Consider the following 27,644-nt stretch of genomic DNA (forward strand, 5'->3'; position numbering starts at 1 on the left):
AATTAATCCCAGAATTGGTTTATAAACTCAATAAATTAAGTAATGACTAAGAAGGATTACCTGCTGAATTCAAAGATACAACACTAGACTAAACTTCACTTGCATCATCTTTGTGGTTTTGAGAGATAAACATGGTAATGCTTTCACTTATTGCACATAAAGGAACAAAGTTCCCACATGATAGAGTGCTTGCTTTGTTATCCAACTGATCGCCTTTCTGTCATCTTGTGAACCCCATTCATTGCTGCTCGCAGCTATATTTTGATTTGCATTTTGTGTTTACTAGTTCATCCAGCTACTGAATGTTGAGATGCTGCATTTTGGTATTCCTGAACATAACTTTCCATTGGTTTGGCATTTTATTATGGTAATGAATGACAACCATTATTTAATACTGAAATAGAGTATGTAATACGTTTTTCTTGCCTGCAGGGATATTTGGCCAGAGTTTAGAGGACACAGTCCAGTATGAAAAGAAATTTGGCCATCGCCTGGCACCTCTTCTGGTGGAGCAGTGTGTGGACTTCATAAGGGAACGAGGTCTGGATGAGGAGGGTCTCTTTCGGATGTCAGGGCAGACTAACCTGGTAAAGGATCTACAGGAAGCCTTTGACTGTGGGGATAAGCCTCTATTTGACAGGTAGATGAAAGGTCATCTACATTTCCTGTTATTGAATACAAAATAAATGCTGATTTGTTCAGCTGAAAGTAGAAGTGGTGGTAGAGGTAGTGGTGGTCAATTATTGACGATAGCTGTGATAGTGTATACACAGTACGCCTACATACTGTATATCCTACGCTAAATCCTTCCACTACAATACTGTAGGCCACTAGGCCTTTAGCATTTGGATATTGTGATTCATAGTTAGTAAGGCAACTTTAGATAACTATTTCGTGCCCCGTTGCAGTAACACTGACGTCCACACAGTGGCGTCCCTGCTGAAGCTCTACCTCCGTGAACTCCCTGAGCCTGTCGTCCCTTTCTCCAAGTATGAGGACTTCCTTGCCTGTGCTCAGCTGCTGGCCAGAGACGCAGAGGTGGTAAGAAACACTTCTCTACACTAGTTCTTGTCATGTTAGTACTCACACTATGACTGAAGCCAAAGAGCCAAACTGCTCTGTCATTGGATAAAAAACAGTGTTCAAGTACATTATGTCTGTGTGAAGAAACAAGAGCTGTTGAGATACTGTATGTCATTCTCAGGTTCTCGTCTTATCTTCTTAGGGTGTACAAGAGCTGGGAAAGCAAGTGAGCAATCTTCCTCCAGCCAACTACAATCTCCTGAAGTACATATGCAAGTATGTCGACAAACATCCAACTCCCGTCCTTAGAAGATCACAGTTATCTTATTTTATCACAGTCAGTTTCATATCTTTCTAATTCTGTTCCGCTGTGCCGTGCCTTTCTTTAAAGGTTTCTTGATGAGGTCCAGTCTCACGCAATAAAAAACAAGATGAGTGTACAGAACCTGGCCACTGTATTTGGACCAAACATCCTCCGGCCTAAAATGGAGGACCCAGTGGTAATTATGGAAGGTACGAACTCTCATTCATTTTATATCCTACTGATGTTAACAGGCACTGTATTAATCATCTGAGACTTTCCTGATATTTTTTCATTCAAATGGTTGGGATGTAGGATGCAGAGTAGATACGGTACATCAGTTTATGGAAAGTAGAGTACCGAAACACTTTACTATTGCATGCTATCTATTCATGACTCATCTACTCTATGTCCGGTTCACAAAACATATTCTAATCCAAAGTAGAACAGTATTGTACAGTATGGTTCCTTATACCTTTTTATTGTTTCCTGTAAAGGGACCTCCCTAGTCCAGAGCCTCATGACCGTACTGATCAGTGAGCATAAACGTCTGTATTCGGGGAGGGGGGAGCTGGAGGTCCCTGTTTCCCAGTCAGAGGTGACCCTCCAAGGCCAACAGCTCCAGCAGCACAGCATCGGTGGCTGGATTTCTGAGGAGGACCTCCAGAGCTGTCCCACCAACCCCAACGAGGACCTCGCCTGCAGCAGCGCCTCTTCTCTGGATGCTAAACTCTGCGCCGCCACCACCCCTCCACTCAGACTCGCTCCTTCAGGGAAGGGGGAGACGGTGGTCAGCCCCAGCAAGCAGACCAAGAATGTTCCCTCCTGGAAGTACTCCTTCAAGGGCTCCTCCACGCCGCGGCCCCCTCCTCAGGCCAAGCCGGCTGTTTGCGCGGCTGACGTCGGTGCGTCCTATAGTGGAAACTGGCTGATGAACGGACTGTCCTCTCTGAGGAGCCACAGGCGCACCGCCTCGGGGGAGCGTGTCAGGGACGCCACCAGCTCTTCCCAGAGACTGTCCACCTATGACAACGTCACCTCTTCCTCCAGCATGGGCAGTGTCCCTAGCGTAGCCAGCACGCCTTGGTCCACCTCCTCCTGTGAAATCGCCGCACCTGACTCAGGCAGCGAGCCCTCGGGGCCTAACTGTGGTAACGGGAAGGGTCCAGGGGAGTGCCAGTGGCAGGAGCTAGCCTTACCCCAGCACCAGGGCCAGATGGGAGACCGGGAGGAGGAGAGAGTTGGAGATAGGGTCTCAGAGCAAGAACATGACAGTAGTGAAGCCATGGAGCTGTGTGTTAGCAGTGCAGGCTGCAGTGACAATGGGAACACCATAGCCAATATATTGGTGCCGTCCATCTTGACGCCGGAAGACCTTGACGGAGGCTCCAAAGTACTTACCAGCCTGGTGGAGGGTCTGAAGGACGAGCTGAGGAAACAGAAGGTGGCCTATGAGACCATCATCAAAAAGTAAGTCTGCAGGCTGCAAATCAGTCAACAATCTTACTCGGGTTACTTGCAGGTATTGAGGAGAGCCGGCTCTACAGTTGTGTAAATCAACCTACGTATGTACCCCTTGCAGGCTGGAGGAGTCGAGTGCTGCTCTGTGCGCTCAGATGGAGCGCCTGGAGCAGGAGATGGAGCAGGAGAGGAAGAAGCAGCGCATGCTGGAGATCAAACTCCGCAACTCAGACCGAGGCCGTCACGATGCAGAGAACAGGAACCGGCTCCTGGAGAGGGAAATGGAGGACTTCTTCTCCACTCTGGGAGACCTGACTCTGGGAGCAAGGACCAGCAACATTTAATAGCCCTGGTCATAGACTTCTATAGTCTCTTCCCGCAGCCGAGTGCCATGAGTCTGGCAAAGGAGACTAAGAGGTACATAGACTCAATGAATAATACTGCATGTTGTCCAACGCAGGCAGCTGCATCTCTATCTTTCCTCAGGCCTCTAAGTGTGCCTATGACTACCATGAGTATCTATCTGGTGACAAAGCCTCGGTCCTTGGTTTTACTCTGGTCAACTCTGTCCGTATACCTTTAATGTAAAACAAAGGGGTCAACTACTATCATTATGACTGTACAATAATCACGGCTTTGTTAATCATATGCTGCCTACTACAGTACACAATGTGCAAATACAACAATACCAAATACTCTGCTTATAAGGTCCAGTGTTGAAGCCGCCATGACGGTTTGGGGCACATGAAGCTGACCACTGCCCTCAAAGAAACAATTCAAAGGTATCCCGGCTGTGCCTTCAGGGACTTTTAGAATTGAAAAAAGAAAACGGTGTGTGCTTGTCCAAATGGTTCATGTATTGCTTAACCTTAATTTATCACTACTATCCCCAGAGTTACTTACAGTAAGGTGCCAATAGTTCATTGAATGAAAATGTTGAAACAGAATGTACTGTATGCTTCAGTGAATGTAATGTGTTGTTGATCAAGCCAGCCCTGTAAATTGAGTGTGAATTAATTATCAAAACATTGATATAGATTTGAACGCATAACAATTATATACATTCCCCCAGATAATTCTTATGCGAGCGTTGCATGTGGTGAAACTGTTGCTAGAATCCCCATTTTCAGCAAATGATTACTGCTACTGTTTAGACATGTCTGGAGGCCTGAACACGAAACATGATCTGGTTCCTGAAGTCCCCTATAATCGTGTTTTAATATTGTGACAATGTGTATTAGTTTCAAGGCAATGTGACTGTATTTTTTTGTGTTCTTTTTGCATTTCATACAAGAATCACATGACTAATGTTATCTGATGACCCCTATCTGATGCTGTTCCTATGCTTACGTTTACAAGGTGGTGTTCTGAAAGACTTGGACTGATTTAGACAAGTCTATTGTTTATATTCTCCTCAAACGTAAACTTAGGTTAAATATTTATAGTCTTTGATTAAGATTTGAAGGTGCTTATTTATTATGAATCTACACACTTGTAATGAACGGCATTATGGCAATATGAGCAAATAAAGATGACCGGTGTCATTTTGTGAGTGATGCTATATGGGTCAGCATGCTTGTGTTCAGTTCATCTTACACTTAGCACTTGGTGTGTACTCATTGTACCACCAAATTATACAAAATCTCAAGATCATGTACAAAAACAACCTGCAAATGCATGACTCAAATTGTGTTTATTTTATTTGCAGTACATATTTATTTTTTTTTTATTTTTTTTTGGGGGGGGGGGGGGGTATCATCAGATCCCAATGCATTTATTCGAGTAGTGCACTGTTCATTGGCTGTGGTCCAAGACACACAGAGCCAAGAATTCTTAACTACTTGCATGGCTGGCTTCACTAGCAAACATAACAAACCAGCACCATACATATGACTTTGTTTTTAGGTATTACTTATCTTTTTTAAACTTTTATTTACCATTATTTGGCCTTACCGATCAAAATCTATTGGCCACGCATGATGTACTCCCCTCTCTCTGCTCCCTCTGGCCACAGATTGGACTGGTATAGGACCGATTACGTAACATGACTAGATTAAAGTCATAGAGAATCATCCTAATTCATTAAAAAAAAGGAAAACATGGATTGACAGTACCAAACATTTCTCTACCTTCAGAAACATACAAACTAACATGGGCTAGACCCATCACTTAGTTTACTCCTAGCACATTTTGCGGAAGGTGAACTGTAAAAAAAAAAGTTTTTTTTTTTTTTTTAAAGGAACATAAACAATTATCTTTACTTCTAGGTGAAGTATTCATAATGTACAAAACTAGAAGTTTCCTAACATTGACAATAGTACACTTTCAAATAAATAAATAACGGAATCTGTATTCACATGTCTTCAATAGCTAATCATGTGGGCAACTAAGTATACAAGAACGTATTGAAATTTAGTGAGGTAGTTCATCAAAGCCTACTTTAAAATCATGATGATACTTCTTTTTCCCCCCAAGAGATGTGATACAAAATCAAAAGAAAGTCTACAAATTCCAAATGTATCCCCAATAATGCTGGGCTAACAAAATTAAGACCACTTCAAAATAACAAAATAAAAAAATATCTCGTCTTGATGAATTATGTTATTGTGTTATAACACAGCTTCTATAATAGTGGATAGATCTCATTGGCTGTCATTCTGCTTCCCCTTCCACAACACGTCATGTTGCCAAATAATCCATTATGTTACATTTTACATTCTGTAATGACTCTATTTAGGACAGGAATTATTCAACACCACCACATAACATCTACACTGCCACAGTAACAGTTACCATTCAGCGCAAATACATTTGGTTTAATATAAAACCGAGGAAATTAGGCAAAAGAAATCTTCCCTTCTAAAATCATCAAGCACATTCTCATTATGCAAAGTAAAGCCGCAAACCGCACATGCCTACCAGTGATTGTTATATTTTTTTAAATAAAAAATAAAAAAATTACTTTGATGAAAGACCTACCTAAAACTGCCCCTTTCTGAAACTATTTCAAATGTATATTATGTGCTAAAATATTCTAAAGCATACATCATCCGCTTGACAGAATGTAGTCTCCAACCTCAGGGTCATACCGATGCCGTAGAAAAATATACAGTGCATTTTTTGATAACGGCCTCAAAATGTGATTGACTTATTTGTGGAAACTACTATAGGCCTTATCAGAAACCATTAATGACCTACAGTATGCACACCATGACGACTACTCCTCTTCCTAGATACTCAGGAATGAACGATTGACAAACTACAGGCACTTTTCCCTTTTAAAAGCAAAATAAAAATGTTTTTAAATACACTGGAGGGACACTATTATTGCATACAGTTCAGAATCATTGACTACCTTTGATTTCGTGGTGGTTCAGTAATTATTTTGAGAAGTACTGTACTAAGCTTAGTGTGAAATAGATTTAGTGCAAACATGCATACACCTTCTGCAAAGGGCTTAGCCAATACCTTCTCTGAGACTCATCTTATTACACTCATCATTTTCCCAATCTAAAATGTTCAATATGCAGCACGTTGGCAACCGTAAAGACAAAATCATTAAGGTACATTGATATTACATTAATAAAATGAGATCAAATTTTTGGGGGTATATCGTTTGTTTCTGCGCTTGCAGCCTGCAAAATCTCCATCCCTCTGAAGACAATCAGCATCACCACATACACAAGCCCTCTCTACGTCCACGTTTGGACTGAACCGAAGCGCAGTCTTCATAGGACTCCTCACAAGTCGTGTGTTCTAACTAGTCACATCCCATTTCTCACAAAGCTTCTCAGTACAGTAGTGCCACTGCCATCTTTCTCTGTCCTAGTGTTTAACATAACCCCACTGTCAAAGCAAAAGCCACCTGGAGAAAATAACCACTGGTGAATAACTGACCAGAGCAGAGGAAGAAGTGCCTTCAGCTCTCGTGACAAAAATTCAAATTATCTTCTGAGCTGTTTCCTGTCTGGACCTATCGGCCTCCTTTTGATCATATACTGGAATACCCATAAAATATGAAAAGAAAATTCAGGCAAACTTTTTTACTGAAAAAAAAGAAACACAAAATTTCTTCTCTTACCAAAATGAAAAATGATTCAGGAAAAAAACAGCATTTTGAGATATTTTAAGACTAAACTAACAAAGAACAAAGAGAAAAAAAAGAAAGCTGTTTCATCAACTTGGATTTTTTTACAAGGAAGTAGTGACTCACAAGAGGAAAACAGTTCTGAAGTTTCTCGAAATTCAATCCAATGGATATACGCATTAAAACACAAAATCCCATATAAAATAGGCAAAGTAATATTACTATTCTGAAGGGGAGTACTAAAATTAGACATCAATTAAATGATAGTTGAAATGGCTTACTGCAAACTCAAATTGAAAAAAATATATTTACCATAAAATCTGTACAAACTCATTCAACATCAATATGGCCAGTTGAAATAGCAGAATCTTGAAATAAAAGTTGATGAAACTAAAAACAAACAAAAAAAGCTTTGGTAAAGCTTTTACAGATGTTCTCAAATTCTCACCAGCGGTCGAAACCACAGCGTAGTGAAGTCATTCTCAGGTTAAAAAAATATTGATATGCCACAATAAATTACAGCCTGGACTCAAAAAGAAAATAACTCAAATAACTGTAGCAGTAGTTTTCGGGGAAAATTATAAAGGATTAAAAAAATCATTTAAAAAAAGGTGAAACTGGCCTAAACTCTACACCATTGAAGACAAGCGGAGGGACCGGTGGGACAGGGCCCAGGGCAGGGTGATAGTCATCTGCAGCAGCCCAGTGGGTCCGTGTTAGAGGCTGTCTCCAGGCTGCTGTCCGTGTCGGAAGCCAGGGTGGGGTCGGTGGACACATCGTTGACGGACGAGGACGATACAGAAGGGTACTGCTGGGAGCCGCTGCTCACTGCTGCACCTGTGCTACATGTATGGAGAAACATAGAAGGGGCATCAAGTCAGACTTGAACCACAAATTACTTCTGGTTAGGCTATGACATTTCAGCAGAGAGAAAAAGAGAAACGTTTCTTGAAGAAATGAACATGGTCCTTCAAGTCGGATCTGGAACAGAAGCCGATTATGGGCAGCGAGACAGTGCCCGTCTCAATTTGTTCCTACCACAGTGCACTAGGACCAGTTTTTCCTGACCACGGGACCTGACCAGGAAAAACGCTGGGCCAGAGTTATAAGCTATAATCAGGGCGGGAGTGCTCATTCCCCATAAAGACAACGCTCTAAACTAACCTAAAGACGCTGGCTGTCCCCGGATCACTCCATTCTTCGTTCTCTCCTCCCAGTCCTGGACCTCCATGTATATCAAATCTGTGATGGAACACAACATTTAGTAAAGAGAGCAAGTACAGTAGCGACTTCCGATAGCTTCACCAAAACGCTCAGGTTTTCCAGAATTCCGGATTCAGGAGGGAATAAGGAGGAAATCTGGGAATCCGGGATTTTGGAAAATCTGGGAATTTTGGGAAAGTTGGGGAATTTTGCAACCTTAGACAAGAGACATACACCTAAGAAGAGCATGGTGTGACACGAAGTCGACACTTGAGAATAGTCAATAAACAGGGCTCTGTTAAACAGGGCTCTGTCAAAAATCATCAGACCAGGTTTAGATTAGACAAGGAGGAGGGGCAAAAGACACACCACACACTTTAGACAGGGATTTGTTAGGACAAACAGACACGCACACAAAGGAGAAAAACCTGCATAACACTCAAATATTCATATTAAATGTCCCACAGGTATATCGTGAGATGTAGATTCTTAGTAGAGTAATGTGCACTTGTAATGTAACATACTGTAGTGCAAACATTTAAAAGTGCTCGGTGTATGCGTCAAAGCATGGGTAAGCAAAATGGCTTCGCTCTCTCTACTGTACCTTTCCACTCCTCCACTGTGTGTTCCCTCTCATCCAGCTGCTTGTCAGTGATCAACGGTGGGGGCTGCAACAGGAACAGGACAGAGCATACTGTAAGTGGGGTGACACGGTGACTGATGACCTTCTCTTCACTTGGCTGAGTCACATTCAAATATGTGCAAGGCGCTACCGCACTGCTGCCAAATCTACACGTCTCAAGGCCGATTTCTTTTTCCTCCCGTTTTGAGGAACTGGTGAATGACTGAGGGGAGTGCAACGTCTCATTCTTCACCCACACACTGCACGTTAGCCGAGGTGGAGATTTCGAGACTGAGGGAAAACAGGCTGACACATCCAAGTGCAATCTCTGTGATGACAACCTGCCTGTCAATGGAAGTCAAATCCAGAGCACCTGCTTTCAGCGACGGCCTGATAAACAGTCAGAGACGTTTATCATCTGATGTGGCCTAAGCCTTTGGCAGGCAGGCAAACTCACAGGGCTTTCATGGTCACTCTTACTGTGAACCACAACTAAATGCATTTTTTAGAAGCATGCACACACATTAAGACACACACAGAGTAGACCTGAAGAGTCATGTTATTATCTAACATAAGAGTAGACAACACAAGAACCACCCCTACACGCCCACATAATGAGCAAGTAAGTGCTTACCGCCTCCACTTCAGTTGGATCATACCACACATTGATGTAGGGGTGCTGGAGAGCCTCGCTCACAGAGATCCGTTTGGATGCATCTATTACCAACATCTTTGATAATAGGTCTCTGGCTTGACTTGCTGCGAGGCAATTAAGAAAATAGAGAAATTAATGGCATGGGCAAAGTCGACTCGGCTGACATTCACTGTGCTGATAAATTAGTGTAGTGTGCCAGAATAGAGTCCCTTAGTCAAACATGATCAGAATCAAAGCAGAGAGTAAGGCCTCAAACCACTACATAAAAGACTGCATTAATCATCATCATCATCTAACTTGACTACTTTCTGTGGAATTAACAATTGATCACATAAGTAAGTCGGACTCTATTAGTTAGCATATATCAGAGAAAGTGTTAGGCACGTAATGTACTTATACTCAGCAAATAACTGTCTATAGATTCAGAATATTTTAGTCATACAAACATGTAGGAGACATTTTGCATCTCACAACAGGCACCTCACCATGACACACAATACTGCAGTTTTCATGCTTTGGGTGTCCCACAGGGGGGGGTGCTCTCCCCGCTTACCTTTCAGTTTGTTGTGCTCCGAGTCGGCTGGGAAGAGGACGTCGGGGAAGAGCTTCTCAAAGGTGAACCCGGCGTAGCGGGGTCTGTTCTCCACGTAGGTCCTTACCGACTGGTTGAGCTTCATCAGGAACTCCTGACTGGGAGTCCCCAACTGCTCGATCACCTTGTTCCACTGATCAATATCTGACGTTCCAACATGTAAGAAAAACGCTGCACAGGGCTTTTCAGAGGCTTTTCAGAGGCTTTTCACAAGGGGGACAATTGACAAAGTTTAGTTAGTATAAAGAAATTGGTTGTCGTGGAGAGTTATGGACACTGGCCACATGGAGGAGGCTAATTTCTTTCACTGTTGCCTTTGCTGAGCAACTGTGATTGAGTAATCAAGGGAAAGCCGTTTGATCTTCTCCCATGAGACAGACACACAAAACACTGAAAACAGAAGCGAAAGCCTCGTTGTGGGACTGTATAATGAGGTGAAGTGATCAGAACAGTTTTCCCTTCAGTTGAATCGGCCTCCGACAGGTACAAACCATAGACATTGCATCATGGTATCGGTCCCATTATGGAGTCTGTGAGAGTACGGGCAGCACCATTGAGGCCATCTCAATTTTGAAATAGTGAATGTTCTTCTTCTACTAGTTGTATGAGTTGGCAAACAAACTGAAAGGGTGCATACTGCCACCTAGAGTGTTATTTGAACCGGTATAAGCCAAGGTTGGTGATTTACTTCCATCTGAAGTTATAGAATGTTTCCTCACAAGTGTAATTAATTGGCTGATCCCTCCTGGTGACCTGGATGGAATTATGTGATCCTTCCTTAACCCATAGAAAGTCCCACCTAGTTGACTACTTCAAAATGGTGGAAGTCCTCAACGGCACTGCCGATACTGAAACAGGCTTTTGAGCACTAGAGTCCTCGATCTATCTCTATGGTACAAACCCATTCACATGTACCCAACGGAAATGAATTTGTATGCAGGACTAGGACGGTCTCAGCACCACAACACACACACTCTTTCACACACATAACAAACAAATTTGCACGCACATGCATACAAACTCACACACACACACGCACACAATGGAGGGACGATGAGGGTCCAGGGAAGGATACGATCTGTGCCTGGGAACAACACACTACCTCGGACCATTTCTGCCATGATGCAGCCAATAGACCAGACATCAACTGAAAAATGAAATGACAATAAAATTAGCATGCAGAACAGAAACAAAAATGAAAAATAACAAAACAAGGAACGACTAACGACGCAGACAAGGTGATGTGTGTGAATGCAAACAAAGGAAATGAGTGCATGCAAACTCTCACGTCAAACCGCGGTCAGTGTCCGACTAAGCAGTGTATCGTGATACTCCGTGGGCTCTCTGGTTCACTCTCTGGCATATTATTAACCAAAGTGGAAGAGGGCCAGAGAACTGCCTTACACACCACCCTCAAGACTCTCAGTGGGGTAAATGAATACCATCAATTTAAAAGACAAAAGCCCATTTTAGATAATTGACAAAAGCTCTACCAGGCCACCATATACAGCACATAAGATATTCTGTGTTAGGAGAGTGTCCATTTCATATTTTTGAACCAAACGGGCTGTTTATCTTGGAAGAAGACCGTCAAACAATAATATGAGGTAAGAGGGTATCTTTTGCAATTGCATTTCTTGGTACAAATTAAAAGAGCAAACCATTCTATTTCAGGTGCTTGATGTGTGAGTCAGAGGTCCTTCAAGCTACAGTGATGGGTGCTTGGGGGATAGACTGAAGGGGGGTGGGGGGGGGGGGTAGAAGTAGGTGAGGAGGTGTCAGGCATTTCAGAGGAGAGATGGAATTTCGACAGTTGCTCTTTGACATGAATCTCTGCGATCCATTGTAATGAGCAAGGCTTCAAAAAGAAACTCGGCGGCGCTTTTTTTTTCTCTCGTTCAAATGCTGAACTGAACTGCTGCATGCAGCACAAGGATACAATCCCTTCCTGGAAAAAGGATTTTGTGGCGAACCATTTCTGCCATAATGCAGCCCACAGCCCATATATCCACTAGATGTGTGTCGCATAGAAAGAAGGAGAAGAAAATAAGCAAAGCAGCAAGTCAGCAGGAACGTTTGGGACATTTTTTGGTCAAGAGTACAGGGATGCCCATATTTCCAGGCAGTAGAAGTCGAAGTTAAATAACCCCCCCCCCCCCCCCCCCCCCCCCCCCCCGTATTTGAGCACTGAATTTCATCGCTAAAACAAACCGAGTCCAATGATTCGGAGATATCTAGCCCCATCACATCTGCACATAAGACATTGTTGCGGAAAATGTCCATTGTTAAAGGCATGCGCACTAAAGTGAACGTCGTGCATCCACACGTGACTGGATTCCCACTGACATCTAGTCCAGCTGGACCGTCTCTGCACCGTTTCTGCACCGTCTCTGCACCGCCTCTTAGAAAACACAAGCGCTACATCTGCTGTGCACTGGCTCTCTACACAGGAGGAAAAGGAACCCACCATGCATAGCCAGGCATGCCACCGTCACCTCAGACTGTGACACTGACACGGGAGGTTGGTGGGGCTGTGAGGGTGGGTGGGTGTTAGGACATTGTGGGCCAAGCATGCGACAGGCAGCGTTCCGCAGCACGCACAGCTCTGATGATTGGTCCCTCACTCACCGTTGGCCTGGTAACCCATGCCCAAGATGACTTCAGGGGCGCGGTAGTAGCGGGTCACCACATACGGGGTCATCAGGAGGCCTGTGGCCGCTGTCCTGGCCAATCCGAAGTCCAGGATCTTCAGTGTGCAGTCCGACTTAACCACAATGTTGCTGGGTTTCAGATCCTGAGGGTGGGGTCAGGAGGGGATATGGTTTAGAGAGATGGGATGGGTGGACAACTCTCTAGAAATGTCAGGCGAGGCAAGGCGTGTGTTTTTGTGTGTCTACCCTGTGTATGATGCCCGCGGCGTGAAGGTGCTTGATGCCACACAGCATCTGGTAGAGCAGATAGGACAGGCGCTCGTGGTCCAGCTCCATCTGGATCACCTGGCACAGGTTGGCATCCATCAGCTCCATCACAATATAACTGAGGATGGATACAGAGGAGAGGGAAGGAAGGGTGGGTGAGATGACACGTACACTCTCACAAACATATGCATACACAGGCAAACACACACAGATATACCCAAGGACATGCAAGAATAAACATTGATTCTCACACACACACACACACACACACACGCACACACACACACACACAGGCTGCCTCCTCAGTCATAGCAAAACGGTCCGTATACCCTCAGGCTATGATTTGTTCATTTGTATTTTTAGCTCCAATCAGGCAGACAGAGATCCTCACAGTTCCTCCCCCTCCGCTCTGAGAATTAAATCACATTTCGTCCCATGCACTGCAACATACTAACCCATCCGTTATCCCACAATGGACCCCGACCCCCAACTACCATACACTGCGCAAAACAATTGTTGCGTATGCTTCCTGCCATTTCAGCACTACAGCCTACCAGGGAACACTGAGCATATACAATATAAAACCAAGGACGACGACGACGTTACTTACACATCTTGGAACTCCTCCAGTGTCTTCTGTGGCGTGAATACATTTAGCAAGCCAATAATCTGTGGAGTTACAAAACGCATCAGTGCATCATGGTTCTATGAGCAGCATATGGAGGGACACCGCATTCAGTGCTGACAAACACACCGCATAATGGTGCACTGAAACAGCAGGTTAAAAAAACGGATAACGCTACAGAAAATAGACAATTGAACATTTGGAAAAACATCAAGAGCTGGCGTAAAAGCTACAAGAGGATAGCAACATTCTGGAACGATGTCCGTCGTGAAAATGAGACACATTTTTACAACTCCCCTTTCCCACTTTGCGCTACCCCCTTTTTGCTATGGCAGGTTCAGAGAGAGAGAGAGAGGGAAAATAGCTTACGTTCTTATGGTTGACACATTTCATGAGCACCAGTTCTCTGTAAGCTCTTTTGGCATGGGTCTGGTTCTGGAAAGGCCGGCTGAGTTTTTTAATTGCAACATTGCGTTCGAGGTTGTGGTCATACGCTGAGCTGGGAAACACAAAATAGAACAGGTTTGTCCATACTGCATGATGCAATCTGAAGAAGGCAAGCATGGCCAAACATCAATGTCTTTCATCCTTTTTTTAATAAAATGTTTTTTTTTTTTTTTTTTTTAACTAGGAGGCATGTGAGTTGTTCATACTTTCCCACATCCTAGATCAATATCAATAACGGGGTTCAAGTGATTGAAGCCTTATACTGGACCAATGGCATACAAACAACCTGCAACAGCTAATAACATATCACATTGACTTCCAATGCTATTTTTTTTTTTTAAGCTATCAAATGGTTATGTTAGATGATGTTAATTTCCAACGCGCAGTTCTAAAATAGACACTTGATAATGAGTACTGGGCTACAGCGCATCTCTTTTCCTGTCTAATTCACAGCTCCGTCTACTCACCAGACAATTCCCTGTGCTCCAGAGCCGATGGGTCTTAAATTCTGGTAGCGCTTCAAAACCGTAAACGTGGAATCACCGACATCTAAACTGTAAAACTCCTTTTCACGCTTATTCCGATTCATGATGAAATCTGGACAAAGTGTGTATTTTGGGCATCCAAGTGGAACTTCTGTCTCAAGACCTAAGAAAGATGGAGAAGACAACAGGAAGATAAATCAAATAAAAGTACTAGCATTTCATCAGCTTAGTACCTGGACATTCCAAGCCATAGTTTTTTGTTGATTGATTGACAAAGGCAGCATTGAGAATTTGATTGACATAGGCTGCATTGAGTGTAAAAAGCAATGACATTTGGATCATTTACAGTGCATTGTGGAAGTATTTAGATCTTGTCCCCTTTTCCACATGTTGTTATGTTACATCCTTATTCTAAAATGTATTTTTTTTAAAACGTAAAACTCAATCACAGCCACGCTCAAGGTCCTAAACGATATCAGAACCGCTATCGATAAAATACAATACTGTGCAGCCGTCTTCATCGACCTGGTCAAGGCTTTCGACTCTGTCAATCACCTCATTCTTTTCGGCAGACTCAATAGCCTTGGCTTCTCAAATGACTGCCTCGCCGGGTTCACGAACTACTTCTCAGATAGAGTTCAGCGTGTCAAATCGGAGGGTCTGTTGTCCGGACCTCTTGCAGTCTCTATGGGGGTGCCACAGGGTTCAATTCTCGGGCCAACTCTTTTCTCTGTATATATCAATGATGCCGCTCTAGCTGCTGGTGATTCTCTGATCCACCTCTATGCAGACGATACCATTTTGTATTCATCTGGCCCTTCTATGGACACTGTGCTAAAAAAACTCCAAACGAGCTTCAGTGCCATACAACACTCCTTCCGTGGCCTCCAACTGCTTTTAAATGCTAGTAAAACTAAGTGCATGCTCTTCAACCGATTGCTGCTGCACTCTCCCACCTGACTAGCATCACTACTCTGGACGGTTCTGACCTAGAATATGTGGACAACTACAAATACCTAGGTGTCTGGTTAGACTGTAAACTCTCCTTCCAGACTCACATTAAGCATCTCCAATCCAAAATTAAATCCAGAATCGGCTTCCTATTTCGCAACAAAGCCTCCTTCACTCATGCCGCCAAACATACCCTCGTAAAACGGACTATCCTACCGATCCTTGACTTCGGCGATGTCATTTACAAAATAGCCCCCAACACTCTACTCAGCAAACTGGATGTAGTCTATCACAGTGCCATCCATTTTATCACCAAAGCCCCATATACTACCCACCACTGCGACATGTATGCTCTCGTTGGCTGGCCATCACTACATATCCGTCGCCAAACCTACTGGCTCCAGGTCATCTACAAGTCTTTGCTAGGTAAAGCCCCGCCTTATCTCAGCTCACTGGTCACCATAGTAACACCCATCAGTAGCACGCGCTCCAGCAGGTATATTGCACTAGTCATCCCCAAAGCCAACACTTCCTTTGGCCGCCTTTCCTTCCAGTTCTCTGCTGCCAATGACTGGAACGAAATGCAAAAATCACTGAAGCTGACTTTAAGCATCAGCGGTCTGAGCAGCTTACCGATCACTGTACCTGTACACAGCCACACCTCATCCTCATATTATTACTTACCCTCTTGCACCCCAGTATCTCTACTTGCACATCTATCACTCCAGTATTAATGCTAAATTTGAATTATTTTCACCTCTAGGACCTATTTATTGCCTACCTCCCTACTCTTCTACATTTGAACACACTGTACATAGATTTTTCTATTTTTCTTTCCTTTTGTGTTATTGACTGTACATTTGTTTATGTGTAATTCTGTGTTGTTGTTTTAGTCGCTCTGCTTTGCTTTATCTTGGCCAGGTCACAGTTGTAAATGAGAACTTGTTCTCAACTGGCCTACCTGATTAAATGTCCCACAGTTGACAGTGCATGTCAGAGCAAAAACTAAGCCATGAGGTCGAAGGAATTGTTCGTAGAGCTCCCAGACAGGATTGTGTTGAGGCACAGATCTGGGGAAGGGTACCAAAACATTTTTGCAGCATTGAAGGTCCCCAAGAACACAATGGCCTCCATCAATCTTAAATGGAAGAAGTTTGGAACCACCAAGACTCTTCCTAGAGCAGGCCGCCTGGCCAAACTGAGCAATCGGGGGAGAAGGGCCTTTGTCGGGGAGGTGACGAAGAACCCAATGGTCACTCTGACAGAGCTCCAGAGTTCCTCTGTGAAGATGGGAGAACCCTCCAGAAGGACAACCATCTCAGCAGCAATCCACCAATCAGGCCTTTATGGTAGAGTGGCCAGACCTCGGTAAAGGGCACATGACAGCCCACTTGGAGGTTGCCAAAAGTCACCTAAAGAGTCTCAGACCATGAGAATCAATATTCTCTGGTCTGATTTAAACCAAGAATGCCAAGCGTCATGTCTGGATGAAACCTGGCACCATCCCTATGGTGAAGATTGGTGGTGGCAGCATCATCCTGTGGGGATGTTTTTCAGCGGCAGGGACTTGGAGACTAGTCAGGGTCGAGGCAAAGATGAACGGAGCAAAGTACATGATGAAAACCTACCTCCAGAGCGCTCAGGTTCTCAGACTGGGGTGAAGGTTCACCATCCATCAGTATAATGACACTAAGCACACAGCAAAGACAACACAGGAGTGGCTTTGGGAAAAGTCTCTGAATGTCCTTGACTGTCCCAGCCAGAGCGGACTTGAACCCGATTGAACATCTCTGGAGAGACCTGAAAATAGCTGTGTGGCAACGCTCCCCGTCCAACCTGACAGAGCTTGAGAGGATCTGTAGAGTAGAATGGGAGAAACTCCCCAAATACAGGTGTGGCAAGCTTGTAGTGTCATTCCCAAGAAGAATCAATGCTGTAATCGCTGCTAAAGGTGCTTCAACAAATACTGAGTAAAGGGTCTGAATACTTATTTAAATGTAACATTTTTTATTTATTTTTTATTTTAAATTAGCAAAAAATATTTTTTTTAAAACAGTTTTTGCTTTATCATTATGGGTTAATGTGTGTAAATTGATGAGGGAAAACAAACTTTTAATCAATTTTAGAATAAGGCTGTAACTTAACTAAATTTGGAAAGAGTCAAGGGGTCTGAATACTGTTCGAAGGCACTGTCGTTTCTCTTCGGCTTAAAAAAAAGGCCTTTCCTGAGGTTTGTGGAAGCTCTTTGCTAGCATTTAAATAGAGCTGCTTAAAAAACAAACACTTTAGTTGCATGCTTGGCTGAGATATGGGGCAGAGCTAGGAAAGTTTCTCACAAGCCAATAGAGAAATCTCACAGCTATCACATCGAGAGTGACTAGAACCACCGTCTGATGCCCATTTGAGCCTGCAGAAATGTTTATTTAAGACTCATTGCTCAGGCAAATAAGTAGGAAGGAGTGAAGCAGAGAGAGAGGGGAAAAAAGAGAGAGGGAGGGAGCGCTGGATTTGATATGGAGTTACAAGACAAAATCATTACTCAAATGTAGGCCCATTTCCACTGGCTGACGGCCGCACAGTCGACAGACCATTACTTGACCTCCATAGGCCTACACAGCCACATTCCCCCTCCTCTTCACACGAAGGGGCATTCAGGGGGGGGGGGGGTGAAAGCCATGTCAACGGCCTGAAGCCGTGCTCTGAGATGGAGGGACTAAAAAAAAAGAGGTTTCGAGGAGCTTGAACAAAATGATCTACCGACACAAAAGGGAAGTGAAATCGCTCCGTGCTATCGTGCACTCTGGAGCAGAATGAACGGCGGCGCAAACAACTGAATGACGATACCTACAGAGGGACTGTATTGAATGGTATGCGTGTCATTGTATTAAAACAACATAAATTACACTAGTTTGATTCACATTATAAATAGAAATGTGAGCATTTGCGTCATAATTCGTTTGTGAAAAGCTAACAGGCAGGATAAAAACACTAACCCATGCTGTATGCAACAAGGTTTACTAAAAGAAGGAGCCACGGAGCAGTAGAAGGTGTATGTATCTATGACATTTCGTCTTTAGATGTGGCACTCGGATAGATGAGTGGTAGAGAGAGAGAGCGCATCACTCACAGAGACTCCGAGAGAAGCTGAAAGAATATGCGATAAGAGGGAGGCACTGAATTGTAGCCATGAAGCATGTCGTCGCGGACAACATCACCCACCCACAGGTGAAGGCTACATCGTCTGTTGCCGTTTCAAGGTCTCGCTCTAAATCACAAGTTCGTGGTCTGGGGCATTTCAGTAAAAATGGGGGCCATTTCATTCACAGCAATAACTGAAGTGCATAACAATCCATGTCTCTCCATCGTGCCATAATGCCCAGCTGGTGTCTACATCTAACCTAAATTAGTATGACTTCTCACATTATCGGTGGTTTTCACCAGCCTACTTTTCCAGCTAATGAAGACACTGAAGCCCATCACCACTGACCGCAAGAACGAGCAGCGTCAGAATTAGAAGCAATTTGTCAAATACCCCTGGCTGCATTCCTCTATGACACACCGTAGGCTGGAATGGCCAATGAAGGTGTCCAACATCTTTCAAAACAAAATGCGACAGTAATCTTTTACCCAATTTGTGTTACCCGAATGGATAGACAGTCAACGGAAGATATGATTTAACCATATTTACCATCATTATAATTATATTAATTGTATTAATCGCGCTCTTATTATCGATAGACGGGTGTGTCGATGTGACAGCTGCCTGACCATAACACCGTCGATTAATTATTCTGCAGTGTTTTAGGTATATTGGATGAAATGTATTCGATCCAGATAAACTGACGACATCATCCATCAAACGTGTTACAATTTTACACAAGCTGCTGCTATATCTCTCACTTGTTTAATAGACGTCGACTTGACGCACTAGCAGAATAGGTAAACCTGCGAACACAAGTTTATACTCCTCAATCCGTGGTAGGCAAATTGTCAATTGCCCATTTATTTACCGAATGGTGGGCATGTGTTTCATATTTGAGAAATGTAGCATGTCAAATGTAACCAATGCATTATGTTGTCAGTATCGGCTGCGGAGATAGGTAGTTGTTACAACGTAACGCGGCAGGTAGTTACAGTCTTGTTACAATGTAGCGTGTTTTGTAGCGTCCCGTGTGCGTTTAAATTCATCGCGCATTAATAAGTATCCAATAGCCAGATTTTTTTAAGGCGGTGCACGTCTTTAAAATTCCAATAGGCCTATAGGCCGAAACTCGGCAATATGTTCCAGCAAGCTGGTTGCAGCTATTTATTGTAATTTCTGTGTTCCTTGCGACCCATCAGTGACAATACCCTCCCCCACTGCTAACAATAACATGTCTTATAAAGGTTTCATATGGAACTCACCTCACTCCAAAAGAACACGTTCGTAATTCCAAAACCGTCAAACCGCGGTTTCTGGTCTTCAGTTTAAATATGCAGCAGAATGTTTGAATATCTTATAATATTTCCTCGTTAGTAAGACAACCTCTGAGTCCGCTGCGTTTCCTTCCACTGGCAGGCCTGGATCTGCCGAATACATGTGTACTACGTAACCTAATCTTTGCGCTTCCGTGACACAAACAGTTTCTGCTATTTCATACCGATGTCGTCGAAACCTTGCGATGTTTTCCGGTTGCGGATGAGAACTGGGTGACATTCAAGAGCGCAACGCCCTGCAGTGTTGTATAGCCTACCTCCCGCGGGTATTCTCTGATTGTAGTGTATGCAACATTATGCATGACAAATTAGAGGCATTTAGGCATTCTACTTCTCATCTCGCCATAATAAACACACGCACTGAGAGCGAGAGAGAGAAAGAGCGAGAGAGAGAGAGAATATAGAGGGATATGTTTCCCATGCCAATAAAGCCCTTGAATTGAGAGAGAGGGAGAAACCTTCCATAACAAAGCCATCACCTACAGAGTATTAACCTGGAGAAGAGCCCCCTAAGCAAGCTGCTCCTGGGGTTCTGTTCAGAAACACAAACAGACCCCACAGAGCTCCAGGACAGCAACACAATAAGACCCAACCAAATCATGAGAAAACAAAAAGATAATTGCTTTATACATTGGAAATCATTTACAAAAAAACAGTGCAAACTAGAATGCTATTTGGCCATAAACAGAGAGTACACAGTGGCAGAATACCTGACTACGTGACTGACACAAAATTAAGGAAATATTTGTCTATGTACAGACTCAGTGAGCATAGCCTTGCTATTGAGAAAGGCAGACCTGGCTCTCAAGAGAAGACAGGCTATGTGCACACTGCCCACAAAATGAGGTGGAAAATTAGCTGCACTTCCTAACATCCTGCAAAATGTATGACCATATTATAGACACATATTTCCCTCAGATTACACAGACCCACAAAGAATTTGAGAACAAATCCAATTTTGATAAACTCCCACAGTGTGCAATCACAGCAGCAAGATGTGTGACCTGTTGCCACAAGAAAAGGGTGACCAGTGAAGAACAAACACCATTGTAAATACAACCCATATTTATGTTTATTTATTTGAACTATTTGCACATATATGACATTTGAAATGTCTTTATTATTTTGGAACTTTTGCAAGTGTAATGTGTATTGTAAATTTTGTATTGTTCATATCACTTTTGTTTATTATCTATTTTACTTGCTTTGGCAATGTCAACATATGTTTCTCATGCCAATAAAGCCCCTGTGTGTGTGTGTGTGTGTGTGTGTGTGTGTGTGTGTGTGTGTGTGTGTGTGTGTGTGTGTGTGTGTGTGTGTGTGAAAGAGAGAGAAAGAGAGAGAGCGGGAGTTGGCTCTTCAGTCAAACAACAATCACACGTGATTTTTGAAGTTCTCATTTAAAAAATAAATAGGCCTATTTTTTAACATACTTTGTGTTAGTAGAACTGAGCAGAACATACTTGTCTCACCTTTCACCTCACTGTTCAATTGACAGCTGGGCCGCGTTCCTCTGCCCAGGCGTTGCTGACTCCTGCCAGATTTTACAACGCCTATAAAGGTATTTATCAGGTAAGGTATCAGCTAACCACATCATATATTATCGCAATCTGTCAGTCGATTACACAGTTGATGACGTCGCACGCAACCATTGGTTGATGCATGTAAATTCTGAGCAAGGGAGCGCGACCATTAGCTACAGTTTATCTTGCACAGAGTACTTGGCCACACCAATAGGTTGCTCACTGCCTTGCCACTTGTCACACTGCTGCTGCGTAATCCAATTGAGTTCTTATAGCTGGAGTCTAAAAATAGTCCAAATTAACAGAAACACAGTATGGACATGTAATTAGGTGTGAGTACAGAACGTTATATGCGATGGAGAAATGTGTTATTTCCGCTCTGTCGTGTGGTGGAATTATAGATGGATAGATGAAAAATCGCCTGATAGGCTAGAAAAAATTGCCGATGGAGAGCACAGCCACAAGTGGAATGCTATGTGATGCTTGAGGGGATTACATTTGAGCTGCAGGTATTCTGAAGAAATTAAGAGGGACTTCAGATATCGAATGAATTAAGGTAAAGTTTTGGGTTTAATTGGATATAATTCCGCAAAAATATAGACCTACATGTGGTATTCTATGAATGCGTAAAAGTTCCGTACCACAGCCAATGAGTGAATGCCGATATGTTATTAGGAGTTAATTGTAGGCTTATCTTTCCATTAGGTAGTTAACAGTTGAATTGCAACAGTTTCTTGACAATAGTCTGGTAGGCATGATCTCAACCTAAAGATATGTTATCTTTAGTGAAGCAGATATGTTACTGTGTCATTTTAGCCCATTAATTAAATTATTGGGCAATAGATTTTTATATTTTGTGTTTTAAATTAAATGACAGCATACATATAGCCAGTTATCATGCCTTTATGTCCAAATGTATGTCCAAATTGAAGAAAAAAAATGAATTCCAGTTTGTCTACAAATTAATAATTTATATGTTGGATTCACGTTTCCACCTCAACCAAAATCTCAGTTAAATCAAATTAAACTTAAATTAAACTTAAATTTGATTTAGGCCTAATCCTATTCTTTAATTTAGATTTTTGGCTGAGTTGGAGATTTGAATCCAACATGACTGATTAATTTGAAAAACAAACTTGAATTAAAGCCAGACTAAGTCAGTGGCACAGATTGAACTATCCAAGCGGAAGATAAATCTCCTTCTAATGTTGATATTTGGTTCCATTGATAACCGAGCAGTAATTCTGCTTTGAAAGTTGATAAACTTGTAACCTCACTTCAGAGAAAATGGCCCTTGAATGTTTTGGTACACCTACTGGAGAGCACTTTTTTGGCTACACCCATTCAGCATTGTTCACACCCGCTTAAGCTTTATCCCCACCCAGCTCTTTATTAAGGATTCAGATGTGAGGCCATGTACTAAACAACCAAAGATTAAGACTAAAGGCTGGTTTATACTAAGGGTGTGTTCGTAAATTCAATCTGGAGTGCCAGAGTGTGCTCAGAGTGAGCTTGTAAACTCATAGCGTTGTCAAATTGTGCGTTCAGAACGCACACTGGACGCTCTGGCGGAGGAGTAGGGTTGATCCGAATGTTCTGATCTAACAGCAGTCAAGCACCCAAGCTAGGGGAAAGGAGGATACCTAGTCAGTTGTCCAACTGAATGTATCTTCCGCATTTAACCAAACCCCTTTGAACCAGAGAGGTGCGGGGGGCTGCGTCTTCGGTGTCCGGGGAACAGTGGGTTAACTGACTTAGCTAACTAGCTAATATTGGCTAGCTTGCTAGCAGTGGCGATTTTAGCATGTAAATCTTGGTGGGGCAAATAAAATAAATGTGTGATGTATGCCAGCAAAGCCACTACACAACAAACAAACAATAAATTTAATTGCACTATAATGGTGACAAACGGTGCACAGAAACGCATTCACCGTTCATTAAGCCTCATTTACTGCCTTTTAAAGAACATAGCTGATATGGCTGACTTGCTTAAACAACTGTGGTTTCTACTAACAATTTAAATGTACAAACTATGGCATAAGGGGGCAACAAGCGGATAAGAGGCAATCCGTAATTTCGATTAAGACATTAATGAGTGAGCAATGACGGACATTAACTATTTGTTCAGCACTTTTGAAATGTACAGCGACAGAATTCAGAACGTGGGCCATTCTTACAGTGTACTCCCTGTACAACAAGTCAGAGCCGTAGGATGAATAAAGAGGGCATATAAACAGACAATGAAAGCTCTTACAATATTCAATGATTACATTTCTCTAAAAACAGGTTATGGGCAAACAAGCACACACCGGCCACAAATGATGTGTTTACAATACCGCATGAGTGAAAATAGACCAAATTATTAGGAAGTAGATTTAATCTTTATCTAAATCACAACAATAGACACAGTCTGCTTAAACAAATAACACACAAACCATTATACGTTTTCATGTCTTTATTGAACACACCGTGTAAACATTCACAGTGTAGGGTGAAAAAAGTATGTCAACCCTTACATTTAATAACTGGTTGACCCTCCTTTGGCAGCAATAAACTCAACCAAAGGTTTTCTGTAGTTGCGGAGCAGACCTGCACCACGGCCAGGAGACATTTTGGACCATTCATCTTTACAAAACTGTGTCAGTTCAGCAATATTCTTAGTATTGTCTGGTGTGAACCGCTCTCAAAGTCATGCCACAACATTTTAAATCAGGTTGAGGTCAGGACTCTGACTGGGCCACTCCAGAAGGCATATTTTCTTCTGTTGAAGCCATTCTGTTTATACTTTTGTGTTTTGGGTTGTTATCCTGTTGCATCACCCAACTTTTGTTCAGCTTCAATTGGTGGACAGATAGCCTTACATTCTCCTGCAAAATGTCTTGATAAACTTGGGAATTCATTTTTCCGTCGATGATAGCAAGCTGTGCAGGCCCTGAGGCAGCAGAGCAGCCCCAAACCATGATGCTCCCTCCACCATACTTTACAGATGGGATGAGGTTTGCTGTGACATTTTTTCTCCACACATAGAGTTGTGTGTTCCTTCCAAACAACTCAACTGTAGTTTCATCTGTCCACAGAATATTTTGCCAGTAGCTCTGTGGAACATCCAGGTGCACTTTTGCGAACTTCGGATGTGCAGCAATGTTTTTTTTTGGACAGCAGTGGCTTCTTCTGTGGTGTCCTCTCATGAACACTATTCTTGTTTAGTGTTTTACATATCAGAGATTTGTCAACAGAGATGTTAGCATGTTCCAGAGATTTTTGTAAGTCTTTAGCTGACACTCTAGGAGTCTTCTTAACCTCATTGAGCATTCTGCACTGTGCTCTTGCAGTCATCTTTGCAGGACGGCCACTCCTAGGGAGAGTAGCATCAGTGCTGAACTTTCTCAATTTGTCTTACCGTGGACTGATGAACATCAATACTTTTAGAGATACCTTTGTAACCCTTTCCAGCTTTATGCAAGTCAACAATTCTTACTCTTAGGTCTTCTGAGATCTCTTTTGTTCGAGGCGTGGTTCACATCAGGCATTGCTTCTTGTGAATAGCAAACTCACAATTTGTGATTTTATTTTTAATTTTTTATAGGGCAGAGCAGTTCTAACCAACATCTTCAATCTCATCACATTTATTGGACTCCAAGTTAGCTGCCTCCTGACTCCAATTAGCATTTGGAAAAGTAATTAATCTTGGGGTTCACATATTTTCCACCCTACACTGTGAATGTGTAAATTATGTATTCAATATAGACAAGAAAAATACAATTATATGTGTGTTATTAGTTTAAGCACACTGTCTATTGTCGTGACTTAGATGAAGATCAGATCAAATTATATGACTAATTTATGCAGAAATCCAAATAATTCCAAAGGGTTCACGTACTTTTTCTTTCCACTGTATGAGCTCTTCAGATATGAGATTGCTTTGTTGTAAATCCTTATTTGGCATCCAATTAAATGTTCTCTAAACCTTCTGTTCCATGTTTTTGTACTGCTTCTCTACTTTTTTAGCATATGTGGGGGGTTTTGTATGCATAAACACTTCTCTGAACTTCATACTTCACATAGAGATGGAATTCATGATTCATTCAAGTCTCATTTTGCTGTGTAACACAATCTGTGGTAAACATACAATATTTTCTTCACACCTTCCGCAGCGTGATGTTTCCTGTGAATACTCTAACGACGTGGATCCAACAGTGGTACTGTGCCTTCAGAAAGTTTTCACAGCCCTTGACTTTTTCCACATTTTGTTGCGTTAAAGTATGACTTTGTTGCGTTAAAGTATGACTTTGTTGCGTTAAAGTATGACTTTAAAATTGATTCAATTTATATATTTTTTTTGTCACTTGCCTGCACACTATATTCCATAATGTCAAAGTGGAATAAATAAGAAATGAAAAGCGGGAATGTTTTGAGTCAATAATTATTAAATTCCTTTGTTATGGCAGGCCTAAATAAGTTGAGGAGTAAAAATGAGCTTAACAAGTCACATAATAATTTGCATGAACTCACTCTGTGCGCAATTATCGTGTTGAACATGATTTGTTACTGACTACCTCGTCTCTGTACCCCACACATACAATTATCTGTAAGGTCCCTTAATCTAGAAGTTAATTTCAAACACAAATTCAACCACAAAGACTAGAGAGGTTTTCCAATACCTCTCGAAGAAGTGCACCGATTGGTTGATATATATATATATCAAACCATTTTTTTTCTCCATGCATTGAATATCCCTTTGAGCATGGTGAAGTTATTAATTACACTTTGGATGGTGTATAAAATACACCCAGTCACTACAAAAATACAGGCATATTTCAACGGAGAGGAAGGGAACCACAGGGATTTCACCATGAGGCCAACTTTAAAACAGTTAGAGTTCAAATCAAAATCAAATGTATTGGTCAAATACGTGATTATCAGATATTATTGCAGGTGTAGCGAAATGCTTGTTCTTCTAGCTCCGACAGTGCAGTAATATGTATCAGTTACCCAAAATACACAGAAATCTAAGTAAGGAATAGATTAAGAATATATACATATATGTCAGTGTGGCATTGGACTAAGATACAGTGGCATAGTATAGAATACAATATGTACATATGAGATGGGTGATGCAATATTTACACACAATTGAAGTGACCAAGATAGTATAGAGTGCAATTTATACATATGAGATGAGTAATGCAAGATATGGAGACATTATTAAAGTGGCTAGTGATCCATTTTCTTAAAGTGGCCAGTGATTCCTAATCTATGTCTATAGGTAGCCACCTCTGATGTGCTAGTGATGGCTGTTTAGGAGTCTGATGGCCTTGAGATGGAAGCGGTTTTTCAGTCTCTCGGTCCCAGCTTTGATGCACCTGTACTGACTTCGCCTTCTGGATGATAGTGGAGTGAACAGGCAGTGGCTGGGATGGTTGATGTCTTTGATGATCTTTTTGGCCTTCCTATGGCATCGGGTGCTCTAGGTGTCCAGGAGGGCAGGAAGTTTGCCCACAGTAATGCGTTGGGCAGACCACACCTCCCGCTGGAGAGCATTGCGGTTGTGGGCGGTGCATTTGCCGTACCAGGCGGTGATGCAGCCCGGCAGGATGCTCTCAATTTCCACCTTCTCCACTGCGGTCCCGTCAATGTGGATAGGGGGGTGGTCCCTCTTATGTTTCCTGAAGTCCACAATCATCTCCTTAGTTTTGTTGACGTTGAGTGAGAGGTTATTTTCTTGGCAACATACTCGCAGAGCCTCTTCACCTCTTCCCTGTAGGCTGTCTCATCGTTGTTGGTAATCAAACCTACTACTGTTGTGTCGTCTGCAAACTTGATTGAGTTCGAGGCGTGCTTGGCCACGCAGTCATGGGTGTACAGGGAGTACAGGAGGGGGCTGAGCACGCACAATTGTGGGGCCCCAGTGTTGAGTATCAGCGAAGAGGAGGTGTTGTTTCCTGCCAACACCTTTGGGCGATCCATCAGGAAGTCCAGGGTCCAGTTGCACAGGGCGGGGTTCAGAACCAAGGCCTCGAGCTTGATGATGAGCTTGGGGGTACTATGGTGTTGAATGCTGATCTATAGTCAATGAACAGCATTCTTACATAGGTATGCCTCTTGTCCAGATGGGACAGGGCAGTGTGGTGGCAATTGCTTCGTCTTTAGATCTATTGGGCCGGTAAGCAAATTGAAGTGGGTCTAGGATGGCAGGTAAGGTGGAGGTGATATGATCCTTGACTAGTCTGTCAAAGCACTTCATGATGACAGTTGAGTGCTATGGTGCGATAGTC

General features: G+C 42.6%; 4 protein-coding genes across 7 annotated transcripts in view; 2 read left to right on the forward strand and 2 right to left on the reverse strand.

The window, feature by feature from the left end:
* Positions 1-4,329, forward strand: part of LOC139376518 (rho GTPase-activating protein 22-like) — a 33,747-nt gene extending 29,418 nt beyond the window's left edge. Inside the window, exons 5-10 of the mRNA XM_071119205.1 lie at positions 433-640; positions 909-1,041; positions 1,226-1,299; positions 1,415-1,536; positions 1,822-2,794; positions 2,907-4,329. Of these exons, the coding sequence (XP_070975306.1) occupies positions 433-640; positions 909-1,041; positions 1,226-1,299; positions 1,415-1,536; positions 1,822-2,794; positions 2,907-3,129 (1,733 nt within the window). The 3' untranslated portion in view covers positions 3,130-4,329. The remainder of the gene's footprint in view (positions 1-432; positions 641-908; positions 1,042-1,225; positions 1,300-1,414; positions 1,537-1,821; positions 2,795-2,906) is intronic.
* LOC139376538 (trichohyalin-like) overlaps positions 1-27,644 on the reverse strand; it is a 375,197-nt gene that overhangs the window by 112,926 nt on the left and 234,627 nt on the right. The gene's annotated exons all lie outside the window — the stretch shown is intronic.
* Positions 4,500-19,991, reverse strand: LOC139376519 (mitogen-activated protein kinase 8-like). 4 transcript variants are annotated; one of them, XM_071119208.1, is made up of 12 exons: positions 19,775-19,991; positions 14,402-14,582; positions 13,857-13,986; positions 13,473-13,531; positions 12,842-12,980; positions 12,573-12,738; positions 11,020-11,091; positions 9,906-10,088; positions 9,332-9,456; positions 8,680-8,743; positions 8,037-8,114; positions 4,500-7,709 (listed from the first exon to the last, which is right to left on the reverse strand). In XM_071119208.1, the coding sequence occupies exons 2-12, from the start codon at positions 14,521-14,523 to the stop codon at positions 7,561-7,563; spliced, it is 1,287 nt and encodes a 428-aa protein (XP_070975309.1). In that variant the 5' UTR covers positions 14,524-14,582; positions 19,775-19,991; the 3' UTR covers positions 4,500-7,560. The 4 variants fall into 4 exon arrangements, with proteins under 4 accessions (XP_070975309.1, XP_070975307.1, XP_070975310.1 ...); XM_071119206.1 differs by having other exon boundaries at positions 4,500-7,716; positions 8,035-8,114; XM_071119209.1 differs by lacking the exon at positions 11,020-11,091 and adding an exon at positions 11,884-11,955.
* Positions 21,669-27,644, forward strand: part of LOC139377496 (FERM and PDZ domain-containing protein 2-like) — a 53,440-nt gene continuing 47,464 nt past the window's right edge. The window contains exon 1 of the mRNA XM_071120531.1: positions 21,669-21,925. The gene's annotated coding sequence lies outside the window, so the exon portion shown is untranslated. The remainder of the gene's footprint in view (positions 21,926-27,644) is intronic.

This window comes from Oncorhynchus clarkii, chromosome 20 (assembly GCF_045791955.1).
Source record: "Oncorhynchus clarkii lewisi isolate Uvic-CL-2024 chromosome 20, UVic_Ocla_1.0, whole genome shotgun sequence".
NCBI lineage: Eukaryota > Metazoa > Chordata > Actinopteri > Salmoniformes > Salmonidae > Oncorhynchus > Oncorhynchus clarkii.